Source organism: Scyliorhinus torazame, chromosome 7, assembly GCF_047496885.1.
Source record: "Scyliorhinus torazame isolate Kashiwa2021f chromosome 7, sScyTor2.1, whole genome shotgun sequence".
Taxonomy (NCBI): Eukaryota; Metazoa; Chordata; class Chondrichthyes; order Carcharhiniformes; family Scyliorhinidae; genus Scyliorhinus; species Scyliorhinus torazame.
The window spans coordinates 162,332,375-162,351,245 of record NC_092713.1 but is presented as its reverse complement, the minus strand read 5'-3'; the positions used below and the strand labels follow the sequence as shown (position 1 = coordinate 162,351,245).

General features: G+C 44.7%; 1 protein-coding gene across 4 annotated transcripts in view; it reads right to left on the bottom strand.

The window, feature by feature from the left end:
* Positions 1–18,871, bottom strand: part of LOC140426656 (centrosome-associated protein 350-like) — a 319,223-nt gene that overhangs the window by 101,565 nt on the left and 198,787 nt on the right. For 3 of the 4 annotated variants that reach the window (XM_072511741.1, XM_072511743.1, XM_072511744.1), the window contains 6 exons: positions 18,340–18,450; positions 14,822–14,953; positions 8,131–8,297; positions 4,385–4,507; positions 3,412–3,581; positions 1,644–1,840 (listed from right to left, as the gene is read on the bottom strand). In XM_072511741.1, coding sequence (XP_072367842.1) covers positions 1,644–1,840; positions 3,412–3,581; positions 4,385–4,507; positions 8,131–8,297; positions 14,822–14,953; positions 18,340–18,450 — 900 coding nt within the window. The remainder of the gene's footprint in view (positions 1–1,643; positions 1,841–3,411; positions 3,582–4,384; positions 4,508–8,130; positions 8,298–14,821; positions 14,954–18,339; positions 18,451–18,871) is intronic. The other variant, XM_072511742.1, reaches the window with a different exon arrangement.

The following is an 18,871-nucleotide window of genomic DNA, read 5'->3' as shown; positions in this document are numbered from 1 at the left end:
AGCACCCGGAGGAAACCCATGCAGACACGGGGAGAACGTGCAGACTCCGCACAGACAGTGACCCAAGCCGGGAATCGAACCTGGGACCCTGGAGCTGTGAAGTAACGGTGCTAACCACTGTGCTACTGTGCTGCCCCTTCATCAAGATTAGTGCGTGCTGGCAGTCACTATATAATTTAATCTTCCGTGAAGCACACCTAGGTCAGGATTCCAGCCACTCACTGATCAGCTGCCAGATTCCAAGAATGAGCCTGCAACAAAAATGACAACTGAGTAGAGGTTGCTTTTGGAGAAATTGGGGATGGGTAGTTGCATTAACATAGGAGGTCATTTCTCCTTAATAGCCAGAAAAATTTAATGTAATCATCCCTTAACCTCGTAACTTCCAGGGAATATGACCCTAGTTTGTGTAATCTCGCCTCTTAATTTAACCCTCAGAGTCCAGGTATCATTCTGGTAAATCTACCCAGAACTTCTGGTAAGTTTAATGTATCCTTTTTACGGTGTGGTTTCCAGATTTGAGCACAAAATTCCAGGTGTGGGCCAACTAGGGGCTTCATTCAGCTGAAGTATGACTTCTGCCCCTTTGTATTCCAGTCCTCTAGATATACAGGTCAGAATTCCATTCACCGTTTTGGTAATGTTCTGTAACTGTTTAATGATCTATATACCCAGAGTCCCCACTGCCAAGTTTCCTTGGAATGCCACAGTTTTTAGTTTCTCACCATCTAGAAAGTGTCCTGTTTTATCCGATTTTGGTCCAACCTCACATTTGTCTGCATTGGTATCCATTTGCCACAGTTTTCCCATTCACTTAATCTATCAATTTCCCTTTATAATTCTATACTGCTGGGATCACTGCCCATCTATGTGCTATCAGCAGATTTTGGATACATGACTTTCTATTCCATTATCCAAGTGACAATATAGTGAATAGCTAATACTCCAACAAAGATTCATTGAGAACACCACCAATCACATGCTGCCAGTTAGACTGTCTGCCCATTATCCTTAATTCACACCCCACACCCTGCCACACCCTCCAATATTTGATGCACCCATGCTGACTACTGGGCTTCCGCACAGCCTTGTTACCATGCCTTCTTAACCAAAGAAATGAGAAACACAAGAGCAGCAGAAGGCCAGTCAGCTCCTTGAGCCTGCACTGCCATTCAATGAGATCACGGCTGATCTGTTCTGAACTCTCATCTCACACTTTGGTCCTGTAAGCCTTAATACCATTAACTAACAAAAATTTAGCAATCTCAGTTTTGACATTTTCAATTGACGCCCGGTCTCAACAGCATTTTCTTGTGTGGGAGGGCAGATTTCCACTGCCCTAGTGTTTCTTTGATATCACTTATGAACAGCTTAGCTCTAACTTTAAAGTTAAGCTCCCTTGGTCTGAGCCTGCATAAATAATTTCAATTTACCCCATTAAATCATTTAACTACCTTAAACATCTCAATTCGATCACCCCTTCATCTTTTTGCTCAAGGGAATACGAACCTAGTCGATATAACTTGTCCTTATTATTTAATCTTTTTAGCCAGATTGTTGTGGATAAATGTCACCTCGGGTCCAAACACTGACAATTCCAGTGATTTTCACCAATGGCACCCCTCCATCATACATTAACTCACTTTGATGACTGCGGAGGCCGATTGATCCCGAACCATGTCCTCGTCGGAATCATCCTGCCGGCTGCGTTTCCTCTCCATGTTAAAGCGGCGGTGACTCTCTGATGGCAGAAGGGAACGGAAGGATTTCTCTTCAATCTCATCTTCGGTCATCGACTCGTCAAATTTAAGGGAGTACTCAGTGGCAATGGAGACAGAGTCTGGGAAGAAAATAGACAGTTTACAATGGGCAAAGGAAAACAACAGGCAATGTTCTAGGAAGGAATTTAGACTTTTCCATGCTAGTTTTAGCAATGTTAAAAGCATGGGCTGGAACCCTTGGATTAACTACTTGTTCAAGCAGCCGAGTTTGGTTAAAATGACTGCTTTGACAACAGATGTGTTTAAGGGGAAGTGCTTGAAAGATTGGCCAAATTCTAAAAAGAAAAAGTATAATTCAGACTCTCAAGAAGTTTAAGATGGTCTTGGGAGACCGTAGGAATCCATCATAGACAAGTATACTGGTTCTAGAGCCACAAGAAAGAGAGAGGGGAGAGTGGAGAGTTATTGAAAGATTGTGTCATGCCAGCAAGAATGGCATAAAAGGACTCCTTCTAAAACAGCTGTAAGGATCCTCATGTAATCCTTGTCTGTCCCCAGTTTTCCTTTGTAGTTTTGGTTCTTTTCGGCTTTTATCATTTTTGTACCTGGACAATTACCGGAGCCTATGCCTTTAAGATGGATTTCTCCTTTTCTTTTTTTTAAAAAAAGGAAATCCCTGGCAAGATGTACTGTTTGGTCTGGCCACAGGAAACCCCCGATAAAATGTGCTGCTTGGTCTGGCCTCAGTGATGACACATTTTGATAGACTTGCGCTGGCAGCAAATAAGCTACTTCATATTCCAATTGTCACTCTATGCTGGTTGGTGCTGTTTGGAATCTCTCTACTCTCCTGAAGCAGGACACTGGTCACTGAGCTTTGTGATGCTCTTCTGATTGGCTTCTGATTATTTTGCAAAGTAAAGAGTTAAAACAAAGAAACGTACAAACACAAGTACAGAGTATATTTATTAAACCCAAACTGAATTATTGAATAACTGTGATGGAGAAATCCTAATCTCTCAAGAGAATAGACGTGTACAACTGCATCGACCTTTGCGACGTCGCACAAATAACTGCAGTGCATTGCGCAAGTCCAATACACTGTTCTTGTAAGTGCCTGTCCCCTCAGTGAAGAAAGTGGGTGAGTAACTGGATCACAAAATAAAAGTAACAGCACCAAAATTAATTATTCCCATTGGCTTTCGAGATGTAGAGACTCAAGCATTTATTGCTCATTCCAGCAGGTCCCAAGTTGATTGTGGTGGCCTCTTCCTTGACCCAATGCAGTCCATATGGTGAAGTTGGTGCCAAAATGCATAGTTAGGGAGTTCCAGGATTCTCATCTTCCGGCAAACAAGGTCCTAATGTCCTGCAGTTAATAGTGTTCATTTAGATTGGAATCTGGGATACTGGCATCTGGGTGAACTGCCTCTGCATTTTCAGCATCAAATCTAGCTTCTTCGGCCTAGCTGCAGAACCACAGGTTCAATTAAAATGAAATAAGTTCTAGTTTAAAAGCAAATGGCCGGCTCATGGAATTTGAACTAACCAATGTCAGTGTACTGGTTAAAATTTGATCCACAATTTGCTATTTCCTTTAGGAGGGGAGGGGAAATTTTCTTGATTCTGATGTAGACACATGTGATGAGTAGGGCAAAGAAGACTTTTCATTTCAGATTGAAGAACTCACCTTTCTCATCAGGTAACGAAGGCACACTGTCACTGTGGATCGCGTCATCAGCTGCTGTGTGAACCTCCTCTTCAACAGAACTATTTCCCTTCTCGTGGCGGGAGGCCCTGCTCTCGGCTCTTTTCTCCAAGGAGGACAAGGAGGGGCTGTCTTGCCTGCTGCTGCCGCTGCTATAGAAGTGACACAGAGATCAACATAGTTGTTATTAAAAAAGTATAATTTATTGTCAATTTCAATTTTGAATTGATGCCCTCTATGACAAAGTTTGGTAAAGGTATCGATCATGTGCAGAACGACAACAGTATCTTGCATTCTGACATCATAGAATAAGCCACAAAAGCCACAAGGTGATTCACAAAAATATAATCAGGCACAAATTGACATCAAGTCAAAGGATAAAAAATTAGGAGAGCGACCAAAACCTAGGTCAAAGGTACTTAAGCTTGTCTTAAAGGAGTTGTGGAGGCAAGCAGGGAGAGAATTTGTGGATCTGACCACTGAGAGGCTGAAGGCTCAGTTGTCGCGGTTGTGTGCGGCAGAAATAATACACGAGGCCAGAAGAACTGAGGATATCTTACTGGGTGACCTGGGGGTAAAGTAGCCAGTAAGAATTTCAAAGGAGAAGCAAGAGGAATGGAATATGGTGAGGTGTTTGATGAACACAGTATTGGGAGGATCATTTGCAGATCTACATCAGTCAGGATTCCTGCAGCTGAACACCATGTAGTGGCCTTGCCCTTTGGAAGTGCCCCTGTCAATGGGCGAGTTCAGGATCAATTCAGTGACCACACTGGAACTTAGCAGTTGGTCAAAAATACTGAATGTCCAACTGGACAAGCTATTAAAGGGCTGTTAGCATCAGGGACACAATACAACATCAGGAGAGGTAGCGAGTGGGAGCTGGAGTACAGTGGGCACTTAATAAGTCAATATACAAGTGTAGAAGCAGTTACTATAAAAATTAAAGCAACACCTTCGATCATGTTTGTATCTGGATGACTCAGACGGGCTGTCGAATGAAGTAGAGTAGTGAATTCTGGAATTGGGCAGTTTCTCCACAGGTCCATCTGATGTTGGGCTGCATTCACTCTTCCCGCTATGAAACCAAAAAAAAAATGGTCAGTTCATTCCCAGCAAGTATCTTAATTCAATCTCTTCCAGTCATTGTGAACAAGTTCAAAAATTATTTCCAACAATTTTTCAGTGAAAACCACTTCAGTAGAGACCCCTCCTGCATCAGTTCAATGGAGGGAGTACAGGTGGCATGGTAGCACAGTGGTTAGCACTGTTGCTTCACAGTGCCAGGGACCCGGTTTCGATTCCTGACTTGGATCATTGTCTGTGCAGAGTCTGCACCGTGCAGAGTCTGCAAATTCTCCCTGTATCTGCGTGGGTTTCCTCTGGTTGTTCCGGTTTCCTCCCACAAGTCCCGAAAGATGTGCTTGTTAGGTGAATTGGACATTCTGATTTCTCCCTCAGTGTACCCGAACAGGCGCCGGAATGTGGCGACGAGGGGATTTTCACAGTAACTTCATTGCAGTGTTAATGTAAACCTACTTGTGACAATAATAAAGATTATAAAAACAGAAAGTGTAACAGAGTTAATATTGCATCCAACAGAATTTCTTCAGAAGGATCATCTTCGATATCTTCTTCAAAGAGCAGTTATATAGGACTCAAAATGTTAACTCTGCTTCTCTCTCCACAGCAGAACACTGGGCTATGCAGACACGGTCTGATCCCTAGTACAACATCAGCTGATTTTTTGTTTTTGATCCTGTTCTTTAGAACAAATCTTGCATAAGGGGACATACGGACAACTCCCAAACTCCAATATAGTTTAATTGTCACGGATTAATTGGGCCTTAGATGGGTACACTGGGTACCCTTAACTCAGGCTGACTAACACACAGACACACTTGCCTAATGAGCTCACTAATCTATGGAATATTAGCGTCATACTTCCAAATTCAATTCCTCTCCAAAAGTAGCTTGTTCAGAATACTATGGAATTAATTTGCGTTTGCACAGTGCACAGTGTGAAGGGCTTGGTGTAATTGCTAAAGAAGATCACAAGAAATAGTGTTGGTAGGCCATGGTCCATCATGCCTGCTCTGCCATTTGATCAGATTGTGGTCTTAACCTCACCCTTAGCTAACTCGCCAATCAAAACTCTAACCCAGATCCAGGCAAGGAGGCAGGAGAGGAGACAGAGAGATGCTGTTCAAGGTGGTGGGAGGGAGTTTTAGGTAGCTGGGTATTCAAGTGGCACGGGACTGGGGTCAGCTTCAGAAATTAAATTTCAGCAGGTCGATAGAGCAGATGAAAGGGGACTTCCGAAGGTAGTACGTGCTCCCGCTGTCAATGGCGGGGTGGGTACGGACTGTGAAAATGACAGTCCTCCCAAGATTGCTGTTCATTTTTCAGTGTCTCCGAATTTATCCCCAAGGCATTTTTTAGGAAGATGAATGCAGCGATCTCGGGTTTTATTTGGACCGGGAAAGCCCCGCGGGTGAAGTATGTCCTACTTGATTTATTAACTATTACTGGGCGGCTAATATATCGATGGTTAGGAAGTGGGTAGTGGGGGAGGGGTCGATGTGGTAGTAGGTAGAGGAGGCATCTTGTAAGGGCACGAGTCTGAAGGCTTTGTTAATTGCACCTCTGCCATATTTGCTGGCTCGGTACTCCACAAGCCCAGTGGTAGTGGCAGCCCTGAGGGTGTGAGGGCAACGGAGGCAGCACATGGTACTGGAGGGGGCGTCGATGTGGTCACCGATCTGTGACAACCACTGGTTCGCTCCGGGAGGGGGACTTTAGGAGGTGGCAGCTGGCAGGGATCGAGAGATTTGGAGATCTTTTCATTGAGGATGGTATCCAAAGTTTGGAGGAGCTAGAGGAGGAGTTTGAGTTGCCAGGGAGGAATGGGTTCCGGCACTTACAAGTGCGGGATTTTGTCCGGAGGCAGGTCCCGGGCTTCCCTCGCCTCCCACTAAGAGGGCTACAGGATAAGATGATGTCAAAAACAGGGGTCGGGAGGGAAGGGTCTCGGAAATATATAAGGAACTGAAGCGGTTCCAATAGGGGAGGTGAAGAGGAAGTGGGAGGAAGAGTTGGGAGGGGACTTGGAGGTTGGGTTATATGAGAAGGCTCTGAGGAGAGTCAATGCAACCTCGTTGTGTGCCAGTCTTAGCCTGATCCAATTCAAGGTGATCCACAGGGCTCATATGACCGTGGCCCGGATGAGCAGATTTTTTGAGGAGATGGAAGACAGGTGTGGGAGCTGTGGGGGAGGTCCTGCAAATCATGTGCATATGTTCTGGGCGTGTCCGAGGTTGAGGAACGTTTGGCAGGGATTTGCAGATGTCATGTCAGTAGTCCTGAAAGGGAGGGTGACTCAGAGTCCAGAGGTGGCAATATTTGGAGTGCCGGAATATCCGGGAGCCCAGGGCAGGAAGGGAGGGGGTGTGGGGGAGGGTAGGCCGACGTCTTGGCCTTTGCCTCACTGGCGGCCCGGAGACGGATTGTATTGGGTTGGAGGGACTCAGAGCCTCCAAAGTCGGGGGGTTGGGTCAACGACATGGCAGGGTTTCTTAGGTTAGAGAAAATTAAGTTCACCTTAAGAGGTTCACTATTGGGATTTGCTTGGAGCTGGCAGCCGTTCATCGTCTTCTTCAAGGAAAATTGACCGTCAGCAGCGGGGGGGGGGGGGGGGGCGGCATGGAAAAGTGATGAATAAGGAGAGGGAATCTAATGAAGGGAGAACCATGGGATGGAGGTGGTACACAGACCATGAGAGTTAGGGTTTATGCTTGGGGGGAAATGGGTATGTTATTGTGGGGTTTTAGTGTGTGTTGGATCTCTTTGCTCAAAATGGCAAAATTATAAATGCCTTAATAAAATATTTTCTTTAAAAAAAACGAACTCAGCCTTGAATATTTTCAATGGCCCAGCCTGCACTGCTCTCTGTGGAAAAGAATTCCAAAAACTAATGACCCAGAGGGCAGAAATGCCTCCTCATCTTCACCCTAAATGGGAGACCCCATATTTTCAAACTGTGTCCCCTCCTTCTAGATTCCCCCATGACAGAAAACAACCTCTCTGCATTCACCCTATCAAGCACCTTCAGAATCTTATATGTTTCCATAAGATCACCGACCGCAGTGGAGGTTGGATGTGGGGTTACTGGCGGATGAGTTGTGCAAGCAGGTGAGGACTGCCATCCGGGGGTATGTGGAACTGAATGCTACAGGTGGGGTCTCGGCGCCAGGCTACGGGAGGCACTCAAGGCACTGGTTGGGGGGGGTTAATTTTGATCCGGGCGCATAGGGAAAAGGAGGAACAAGCTAATCAACACTCAAACCTCCCTGTCCTTCCCCATCTCCCATCCTGCCTTCCCAATTTTAACCCGTTTATTCGCCCTCCTCCCCGCTTTCCCCATGCTGACACCTCAATCCTCCTTGAAGAAGTCGATGAACGGCTTCCGATTTCAGGCAAACCCATTGACCGACCCTTTCAAGACGAACTTGATTTTTCCCAAATTCAGGAATTCCGCCAGGTCGCTCATCCACACCCCTGATTTTGGTGGCTCCGGGTCCCTTCACCCACGCAAAATTAGTCTCTGGGCTATCAGGGAGACTGTTCCTGTTTGTTCCTGCCGTATGTATTTACTGTTTATATAAATGCCTTAATAACAAATATATTTTGAAAAAATATTACTGGTCAGGTTCACTCCTGGCTCTCAGCTGCTTCATGAAATCCGAATGCTGTTGTCTCTGTTGGTCCAACAGCGCTGTCACTGGCACCGCAGTTGCTCCATGAGATAGGTTCGTGGCCACAACAGTTGGGGATCCTGTTGCAATCTGCGCACGCGCCAACTCAGTCATCTAAACAGAAAGAAGCTTTTATTAGTAGAACACAGATTAGAATGTTTTGGGAATCACAGAATGATACATCACAGCAGACCACCATTCGGCCCATCGTGCACGCGCCAACTCTCGGAAAGAGCTATCCAACTCGTCCCTTGTTTTTTCCCACGACCCTGAAATCATTCCTTTTCACAGAGTAGCCAAAAATCTGCTTCCATGTCCCTTTGAGGCAGGGTATATGGCTTCCAGCTCACCACATCTCTTCTCCCAAACAGCAATAAACAATTAAAATTGAACCATCCAGTGTTAAGCGCTCACACCCTGACCACTATCATACTAATGGTTCAATTAAGTTTCCTTTTTTCAGGGCAGCACGGTGGCGCAGTGGGTTAGCCCTGCAGCCTCACAGCGCCGAGGTCCCAGGTTCGATCCCAGCTCTGGGTCACTGTCCGTGTGGAGTTTGCACATTCTCCCCGTGTTTGCGTGGGTTTCGCTCCCACAACCCAAAGATGTGCAGGGTAGGTGGTCTGGCCACACTAAATTGTCCCTTAATTGGAAAAAATGAATTGGGTACTCTAAATTTTATAAAAAGATTCCTTTTTTCTCTCAAAGGGGGGCAAGATGCCAACGATGTTCTAGAGGTCTGAAATATTGTGAACAGTGAGAGAACCATGAGGCTGTGTCCTGATTCAGAAAGCATCTACCAATCTCAGCCATGCTGTCATGAGAAGGAAAGCAATTGGCTTGTGAGTAAATGGAGGTCCACCATACAGCTTGTACTCTGCATCATTTTCTTCATAAGCTCTTCCACCTCCGTAACATTATCCATCTCTTCAGCTGCCTCAACCCACCCGTTTCTGTTTCTGTTGCTTCCAGATGTCACTGTTTCAATGTTCTCTGAATCGTCCATTCTCCTCCATCACTCTGTAAACTCGAGTTAATTCAAAGCTCTGCTGCCTGCATCCTAGTCCTTTTCACCCATTACCCCAGCACTCGCTGACCTACAATGGTTTTGCCAAAGCAAGAGCCAATGTCAAAAAGCTCCATCAGGGTTTCCAAATTTCTCCATGGTCTCATTCCTCCCAATCTGGGCAGTGTGGTAATTAAAGAGGTAAGAGGTAAGTGGTGAATTCAAATCTTCAAAACTGTTTTTCAGTTAAATGGTCAGTGTCTAGCTCAGTGTCTGATTGGCTAAAGCTGACCCCACCCTGATTGTTGAGAGGCAGTTATCTGTCAGTCACTTGAGGCCTGTTTAGTGGCACAAGGGTGTATTCTTCTGCCTGAAGCTTAAATAGTGTGACTCATCTTGTTTCGCTGAGTTCTGTATAAAAGACAGACAGAAAGCACATTCAGTAAGCTTTGCGCAGGTGAAGGAGACACAGCCTGAGTGAGTGTGGCACAGCCAGAGTGGGAATTGGAACTTGGTAATTTGGGCAGTGTGGTAATTCAGCATGGAGCGAGAGGAGGTGCTGCTTCCCTTTTTGTTCTGTATCCTTTGTTTGGCTTTGTAACTGGTAATCAGCAGGGAGAGGTCCAGAGTGCATCCCAGGAAGCAGGGAGAAAACTAGGGAGCACCCTGGGAAGGTAGGTGATATGAAGTCTTATCCCCCAGGTTCCAGCGGCCTTCATTTTCGGAAGCGAGAGAGAGAGCCGGGGTGCAGCTTGGGAACATGTAAGTGATAGATATTCTGCTATTCTGAGTGATCCGACTGGGGGGGGAAAAAAACTGAAAAGTGACATCACAGGAAAGCTGTGACCGGATTGGCTGATAGGGAATTTGCACTAAATTTAAAAATTTAACATTGTTAAACTAATTAAACATAATTAATTAATTACTTAATTGTAATTTAGAGGGGTATCTAAGCCAGAGATCGGAGAGTACTGTATTTAACATTTACATTTATAGTAGAAATCTAGTGCGAGGAAACATATAGTTAACAGTAACTTTAAAAAAAAATTTTTATAAATTATTTTTAAATTTCATTTACTAATTAATTAACGCAATGTCAATTAGAGGGGCGCAGTGCTCTGACTGTGAGATGTGGCAGGTCCGGGAGGCTTCCAGCGTCCCTGATGGCTACATCTGCAGGAAGTGCACCCAACTGGAGCTCCTCACAGACCGCATGGTCCGGTTGGAGCAGCAGTTGGATGCACTTAGGAGCATGCAGGTGGCAAAAAGCGTCATAGACAGCAGTTATATAAATGTGGTCACACCCAAGGTGCAGGCAGAGAAATGGGTGACCACCAGAAAGGGCAGGCAGTCAGTGCAGGAATCCCCTGGTACTATCGACATAGGCAGGAAGGGGGATGAGGTCCTGCAGCAGGAATTCAGGGAGCAAAGCAGAAAGTTAAAAGACAGGACCTCAGAGGTTGTAATCTCGGGATTACTCCCTGTGCCACGTGCAGCGAGGCTAGAAATAGGAAGGTAGAGCAGCTAAACACGTGGCTAAACAGCTGGTGTAGGAGGGAGGGTTTCAGTTATCTGGACCACTGGGAGCTCTTCCGGGGCAGGTGTGACCTGTGTAAGGACGGGTTGCATCTAAACTGGAGAGGCATAAATATCCTGGCCGTGAGGTTTGCTAGTGTCACATGTGAGGGTTTAAACTAGTATGGCAGGAGGCTGGGTAACGGAGCAATGGGTCAGAAGGTGCAAAAATTGAGGGAGAACTAGGAAATAGGGTCACTAAGGCTCTGAGGAAGAGCAGACAGGGAGATGTTGCTGAAAACAGCGGGTCTGGTGGCAAATGTTTTAATGGAAGTATAACAGGTAAGGCAGATGAACCTAGAGCTTGGATTAGTACTTGGAACTATGATGTTGTTGCCATTACAGAGACCTGGTTGAGGGAAGGACAGGATTGGCAGCTAAACATTCCAGGATGTAGAAATTTCAGGCGAGATAGAGGGGGAGGAAAAAGGGTAGAGGAGTTGCACTACTGGTTAGGGAGACTATCACAGCTGTACTGCGGTAGGACACCTCAGAGGGCAGCGAGGCTATATGGGTAGAGATCAGGAATAAGAAGGGTGCAATCACAATGTTGGGGGTTTACTACAGGCCTCCCAACAGCCAGCGGGAGATAGAGGAGCAGATAGGTAGACAGGTTTTGGAAAGGAGTAAAAGCAACAGGGATGTTGTGATGGGAGACTTTAACGTCCCCAATATTGACTGGGACTCACTTAGTGCTAGGGGCTTAGACGGGGTGGAGTTTGTAAGGAGCATCCAGGAGGGCTTCTTAAAACAATATGGAGATAGTCCAACTAGGGAAGGGGCTGTACTGGACCTGTTATTGGGGAATGAGCCCGGCCAGGTGGTAGAAGTTTCAGTAGGGAAGCATTTCGGGAACAGTGACCACAATTCTGTAAGTTTTAAAGTGCTGGTGGACAAGGATAAGAGTGGTCCTAGGGCAAATATGCTAAATTGGGGGAAGGCTAATTATAACAATATTAGGCGGGAACTGAAGAACCTAGATTGGGGGCGGATGTTTGAGGGTAAATCAACATCTGACATGTGGGAGACTTTCAAATGTCAGTTGAAAGGAATTCAGGACCGGCATGTTCCTGTGAGGAAGAAGGATAAATATGGCAAATTTCACAACACTTGGATAATGAGGGATATTGTAGGCCTCGTCAAAAAGAAAAAGGAGGCATTTGTCAGGGCTAGAAGACTGGGAACAGACGAAGCCCGTGTGGAATATAAGGAAAGTAGGAAGGAACTTAAGCAACGAGTCAAGAGGCTAAAAAGGGTCATGAAAAGTAATTGGGAAATAGGGTTAAGGAAAATCCCACGGCATCTTACACTTACATAAAATGCAAGAGGGTAGCCAGGGAAAGGGTTGGCCCACTGAAGGATAGGCAAGGGAATCTATATGAGGAGCCAGAGGAAATGGGCGATGTACTAAATGAATACTTTGCATCGATATGCACCAAAGAGAAGGAATTGGTGGATGTTGAGTCTGGAAAAGGGTGTGTAGATAGCCTGGGTCACATTGAGATCCAAAAAGACGAGATGTTGGGCGCATTGAAAAATATTACGGTGGATAAGTCCCCAGGGCCTGATGGAATCTACCACAGAATACTGAAGGAGGCAAGAGAGGAAATAGCTGAGGCCTTGACAGAAATCTTTGGATCCTCACTGTCTTCAGGTGATGTCCCAGAAGACTGGAGAATAGCCAATGTTGTTCCTTTGTTTAACAAGGGTAGCAAGGATAATCCAGGGAACTACAGCCGGAGAGCCAGTGGTAGGGAAATTACTGGAGAGAATTCTTCAAGACAGGATCTACTCCCATTTGGAAGTAAGGGTCGTAGTAGCGACAGGCAGCATGGTTTTGCGAAGGGGAGGTCATGTCTCACTAACTTGATAGAGTTTTTCGAGGAGGTCACAAAGATGATTGATGCAGGTAGGGCAATGGATGTTGTCTATATGGACTTCAGTAAGGCCTTTGACAAGGTCCCTCATGGCAAATTGGTACAAATGGTGAAGTCACATGGGGTCAGAGCTGAGTTGGCAAGAAGGATACAGAACTGGCCAGGTCATAGAAAGCAGGGTAGCAGCAATGAAAGGGTTCTTTTCTGATTGGAGGGCTGTGACTAGTGGTGTTCCACAGGGATCAGTGCTGGGACCTTTGCTGTTCGTAGTATATATAAATGATTTGGAGGAAAATGTAACTGGTCTGATTAATAAGCTTGCGGATGACACAAAAGTTGGTGGAAGTGCGGATAGCAATGAGGACTGTCAGAGGATACAGCAGGATTTAGATTGTTTGGAGACTTGGGCAGCGAGATGGCAGGTGGAGTTTAATCCGGACAAATATGAGCTGATGCATTTTGGATAGTCTAATACAGGTAGGGAATATACAGTAAATGGTAGAACCCTCAAGAGTATTGAAAGTCGGAGAGATCTAGGTGTACAGGTCCACAGGTCACTGAAAAGTCGCTGTATAGAACCTTAGTTAGGCCACACTTGGAGTATAGTGTTTAATTCTGGTCGCCACACTACCAGAAGGATGTGAAGGCTTTAGAGAGGGTGCAGAAGAGATTTACCAGGATTTGTCTGGTATGGAGGGCATTAGCTAAGAGGAGAGGTTGAATAAACTCTGTTTGTTTTCACTGGGACAAAGGAGGTTGAGGGGCGGCCTGATAGAGGTCTACAAAATTATGAAGGGTATAGACAGAGTGGATAGTCAGAGACTTTTTCCCAGGGTAGAGGGACCAATTACTAGGGGGCATAGGTTTAACGTGTGAGGGGCAAGGTTTAGGGGAGATGTACGAGGCAAGTTTTTTTTTTTTTTTTTTTTTATACACAGAGGGTAGTGGGTGCCTGGAACCCGCTGCCGGAGGAGGTGGTGGAAGCAGGGACGATAGTGACGTTTAAGGGGCACCTTGACAAATACATGAATAGGATGGGAATAGATTGATACGGATCCCGGAAGTGTAGAATATTTTAGTTTAGACGGGCAGCAAGGTCGGCGCAGCTTGGAGGGCCGATGGGCCTGTTCCTGTGCTGTACATTTCTTTGTTCTACCTCTGTAATATTCTCCAATCCTACAATACCAACAAGGTCTCTGCAGTCCTCCAGTTTTGGCCTTTCAGCCTCCAAACTTTCATTGCCACACCATGGGTACCTTTGCTAGGTTTTCAGCTCAATTTGGGGAAAAAGGGTCCTTTTGACAAGTTGTGATGAATGTAGAAATTGTTATATATATTTTATATTTCTGGCAGTAATATTACCAAAAGCCTGGGTTAAGGGATATACTTGTTGTTGTAATACTATTAAAGAACCTAGGTTAAGGTATCCAGACTGTGTCTGCTAAAGTTGTAATTAAGAAGTCGTAAAATGTCAGCTCATGATTCATTCCAACTACTTTCTTGGTTACAGATAAAGGGCTAATGGGATAGGATTTCAGGGATTCCCTGGAGAGATAATTTGTGAGGTGTTGTATTTAGTCATGGCTAATCTAAGTGACATCTAAGTGGGATACAGATGACGCAATTAATGGGAGGAGTCAGGTCTGTCTCTAGTTTTGCAGTTTGCCATAGGATTTGAGTCAGTCAAGACAGAAGGATTTTAATTGAACAGCAGTTTTGCCAAATTCTGCTAGGTGGAGTGAAAAATACGGAATCTGCTCTTGAAAGGAACCCTCTCAAAGTCTATACTCCAAAGGTCTATACAACTAAGCAAGTAATTGGTTTGTTAACTTTATTTATAAATGGTATTTGAACTGTTGGCATTTAAGCTGCTTAATTGGAGTTAGTAGCAGGCATAGATAGTGAGCTTAAGTTTTTCCTTGTGTTTAAGAACTGTTCAACTGATCATCATAAAGCTATTTTCTTGAATGTTGATGTGGTTATTTCGGTGTTTAAATTAAAGATTGTTTTAACATAATAGATAACTATTGGTCAGAGTTATCACTCCTAGGATGAAATATCCTTTCCTCTCAGTATTGCAATTTTTAAAATAATGTTTGGGGTTTTCGTCCAGTATCCTAACAAAGGTTGGGGTCTAGTTCGAATCTGAACAAATTAGGTGAAAACAAAACTCTGTGTACCTCTTTAACTTGTCGTGCTGTGTCTACAGCCAGCCAAGCAGCTTCTACCTGTTGAGTCATCATTTTACTAGTGGATTCTTGCAGGATTTCTTGGTGCGTCTGTGCAAACTGCTGCAGAGTCTCTGCGTGAGCCTGAGTGCACAAGAAAGAGAGACGATTTCACATCCGGCAGTGTTGCATTAATCATTACTAATAACCAGCAATTGATAGCTCAGATACTTTAGCCAGACCAGCAGTGTGTACATCAAAGAGCTAGCGAACTATCAAAATACAATGTGTACTTGATTTTTTTAATCCAATAAGCACACTGCATTGACCTTGCTATCAAGTTTCATTATGCAAACCAAACTCAGTAATGCCTGCTTTGACTTACTATTAAAATATGAAGCCCCCCCCCCCTCTGCCATATATGAGCACAGTAATTTTGCAGTTATGGTATTGGGAGATTGAGTACAGACCCTATCATGGGCACAATCTTAAATCTCGAGTCAGGCTATTTAGAAGTGAAATCAAGATGTAGTTAATTTATTTATTCTCGGGATGTAGATGTCACTGGTACAATACTGCCCATTCACAAATGCCCCCAAATAGGTGGTGAGCTACCTTCTACTACAATCCCACAATGCTGTTAGACGTTTATAGGATTTTAACTCAGTAACAGTGATGAAACTGTGCCATATTTCCAAATCAAGCAAGTATGATTTGGAGGAGGACTTTGAGGCAGTGGTACTTCCACGCATCCACTGCCCTGCTATCAAAGGAGCCTATATCAAGTTGCTGCAATGCATCTGGTGCATGATGGACAGTACTGCCACTGTGAATCGGTGGTGCAGGGAATGAATGTTAAGGTGATGGATGGGGTTCAAACAAGCACTGCCCTGGATATTGTCGAGCTTCTTGAATATTGTACGAAGTCTTACAACACCAGGTTAAAGTCCAACAGGCTTGTTTCGATGTCACTAGTTTTCGGAGCGCTGCTCCTTCCTCAGGTGAATGCAGAGGTCTGTTCCAGAAACACATATATAGACAAATTCAAAGATGCCAAACAATGCTAGGAATGTGAGCATTAGCAGGTGATTAAATCTTTACAGATCCAGAGATTTAATCACCTGCTAATGCTCGCATTCCTAGCATTGTTTGGCATCTTTGAATTTGTCTATATATGTGTTTCTGGAACAAACCTCTGCATTCACCTGAGGAAGGAGCAGCGCTCCGAAAGCTAGTGACATCGAAACAAACCTGTTGGACTTTAACCTGGTGTTGTAAGACTTCGTACTGTGCTCACCCCAGTCCAACGCCGGCATCTCCACATCATGGCTATCTTCTTGAATATTGTTAGGGCTGAAAATAATAAGAAAAGCTGAGTGTTCCATCACACTCCTGACTTGTGCCTTGTAAATGCTAAAAAGGCTTTTGGAAGTTAAGAGGCGAGTTACGCACTGCCGAATATCCTGCCTCTGACCTGCTCGTATAGCCACAGTATTTATATGACTGGTCCAGTTCAGTTTCTGGTCAAGGGTGACCCTCACGCAACAGGTAGCAGAAATCTGGTACTCTCCCCAAAAGCTCCTCCTGTTGTCAATCAGGTGGAGCTTTGAAATCTGAAAGATCTACTTACCCTTCCCAGCCCATCAGCATCCTTTTATGGGGTTGACCACAACATACTCCTTTAACCCCTCCTCTGCCCTTGTCACTCACCTGACTCAATTTTTATCTAATTAATCATAGCCAAAGAGTCACCTGCAATGGCTTCACTCCCTGCTGCGTTACTTCACCTGACATCATCTCCCCCCACCCCATCCTCATTCACAAGCCTAGATTTTTAAAATCTCACCCTGGTTTTCAAATCCCTCCACAACCTCATCCAATCCTTTGTGTAATCTTCTCCAGCCCAACAACTCTTTAATTCTGGCCTCCTGAGCACCTGATTCAAAATCACCCCACCACTGGTGACTATGTCTACAGCAGTCAAACAATCCCAAGTTGCAGAATTCCTCCCCTGCAACTTTCCACTGGGGGGGGGGGGGCAGTGGGCCAAGTGGGGGACTCCGAGAGAGCGAGAGAGAGAGAGCTAATGAGAGAGATAATGATTCCTGAAGAACTTTTGGTGTTTATAGACTTGAAAGCTGATGGTCCTGCTGTCTATCATGCACCCAAAAAAATGATTGATGTGCAAGAGGGCAGAATTGGTCCAGCAGTTCATGGAGCGTTGTGGTGCTGAAGAGATAAGTGCCACAAGGCCACGCAGGGATTGAACATGCAATGAGAATTTCAAATTCAAGATGTTGGGAACCAGTGTATACAATAAGTAAAGGAGTGATGGGTGAGCAGGATTTGGTGTTAGTTAGGATAAAGGTAGAAGAGAATTTTAGAGTAGTTGGAATTTAAAAGGATGAAAGATGAGAGGACAGACAGAGGAACCTTGGAATGGTTGGCTTGTGCAGAAGTTTTCAAATTAAAACAATTCTGTAATAATTTTCAAGCTCCTAAAATAGGCAAAAGACTGCACTGGCAACTGAAGACCAACAGCAGGGACTGGATTCATCAAGTTGCCCCGGCTCTCGATCCCGGCCCTGGATCACATTCCGTGTGGCGTTCACACATTCTCAGTGTCTGCGTGAGTCTCACCCCCACAACCCAAGATGTGCAGGGTAGTTGGATTGGCCACGCTAAATTGCCTCTTAATTGGAAAAAGTTTAAGTAAAATGTTTCCGGTTTCTTAAGACATAAAATTCTGGGGCACGAGGTTGATCCAAAAACTCTCTCAACAAGACAGGATCCTACTCATCTTCTAAATTTACTAACTGAAATCCAGATCACTATGGCCTCTCCCCTCCTTAACCTCCTCCAACCTGACAACTAGTCCCCACCCCCATAGTTAACATTCCTCGCTTTGGCATCTTTTACAACCCCACTCCATCAGGAGCTGTGCCAAATTCTTGATCGCCTCAAGACCTCCCTTCTTGAGATTTGCCATCAATTTTCTTTTTTTTTAATAAACTATTTTATTGAGACATTTTGGCATAGTAAGCAGGAACAGTATGCAAATAACAGTCAACATAGTGCAAAAAAAACATTAATAAAAACGATTAATTTTCCACGAAGAAGTCGATAAATGGTTGCCACCTCCAGGCGAACCCTGTCAGTGACCCTCTCAGAGCGAACTTAATTTTCTCCAGGCTAAGGAAGCTCGCCATGTCTGATAGCCAGGCCTCCGACTTCGGGGGCTTTGAGTCCCTCCATGCCAGCAGTATTCGTCGCCGGGCTATCAGGGAAGCAAATGCCAGAACGGTGGCCTCTCTCTCTTCCTGGACTCCCGGATCCTCCGACATCCCAAAATCAATTTTCATGATTATGATTTCATGTGCCACCTATGGTGGGGGAAACTGTTTGACAGAGCGGTGGGCTCTATGTTCAAGGCACTCCATAAATATATATTTTTTGATCTTATTGTCTGTCAAGGGCCATCCAACTCTGAATTATTTGCATTTCCAGACACCTATAACATGTCTGAGTACCTGTGCTGCTTTCTGCCTAGTCTCCTCTAGCTGCCTCTGGCTTGCCACTGTTTCCTGTTCGGCCTTCAGCTTCAGCAGGGCTATGTCGTGCTCATGTCTCTGTTGCTGGGCCTGAACACAAACAGCCATCAATTAAACAGGAACAGCAATTTACATTACACCACTTCGCATTGTGGTACCTTTGATACCTAAATAGCAAGGACCTAATGCTTGGAATAGGAGATACCTCAAAACTCAGCAATGCAAAATGCCAAGATTTTAATCACTAAGCCTGGGACTCTCATAAACCACATCATAATAGCTCAAATTTTACAAGGATGTAATTTTGAAAACGTGGTCGAGTTCATATGTCAGCTGAAATGGAAAGTGCAGCTTTGTACATGTTAGTTTTTAATGTTTATACAGTTAAGATTGGGCCTTGTCCTGGTGAAGCAGAACACAAAGGAAATTAAAATTAATATTTATTTATTGAATAATCTTCATTTTGCTTGATTTAGCAGAGGTTAGGAATAATTCTCACAATTACCACCTT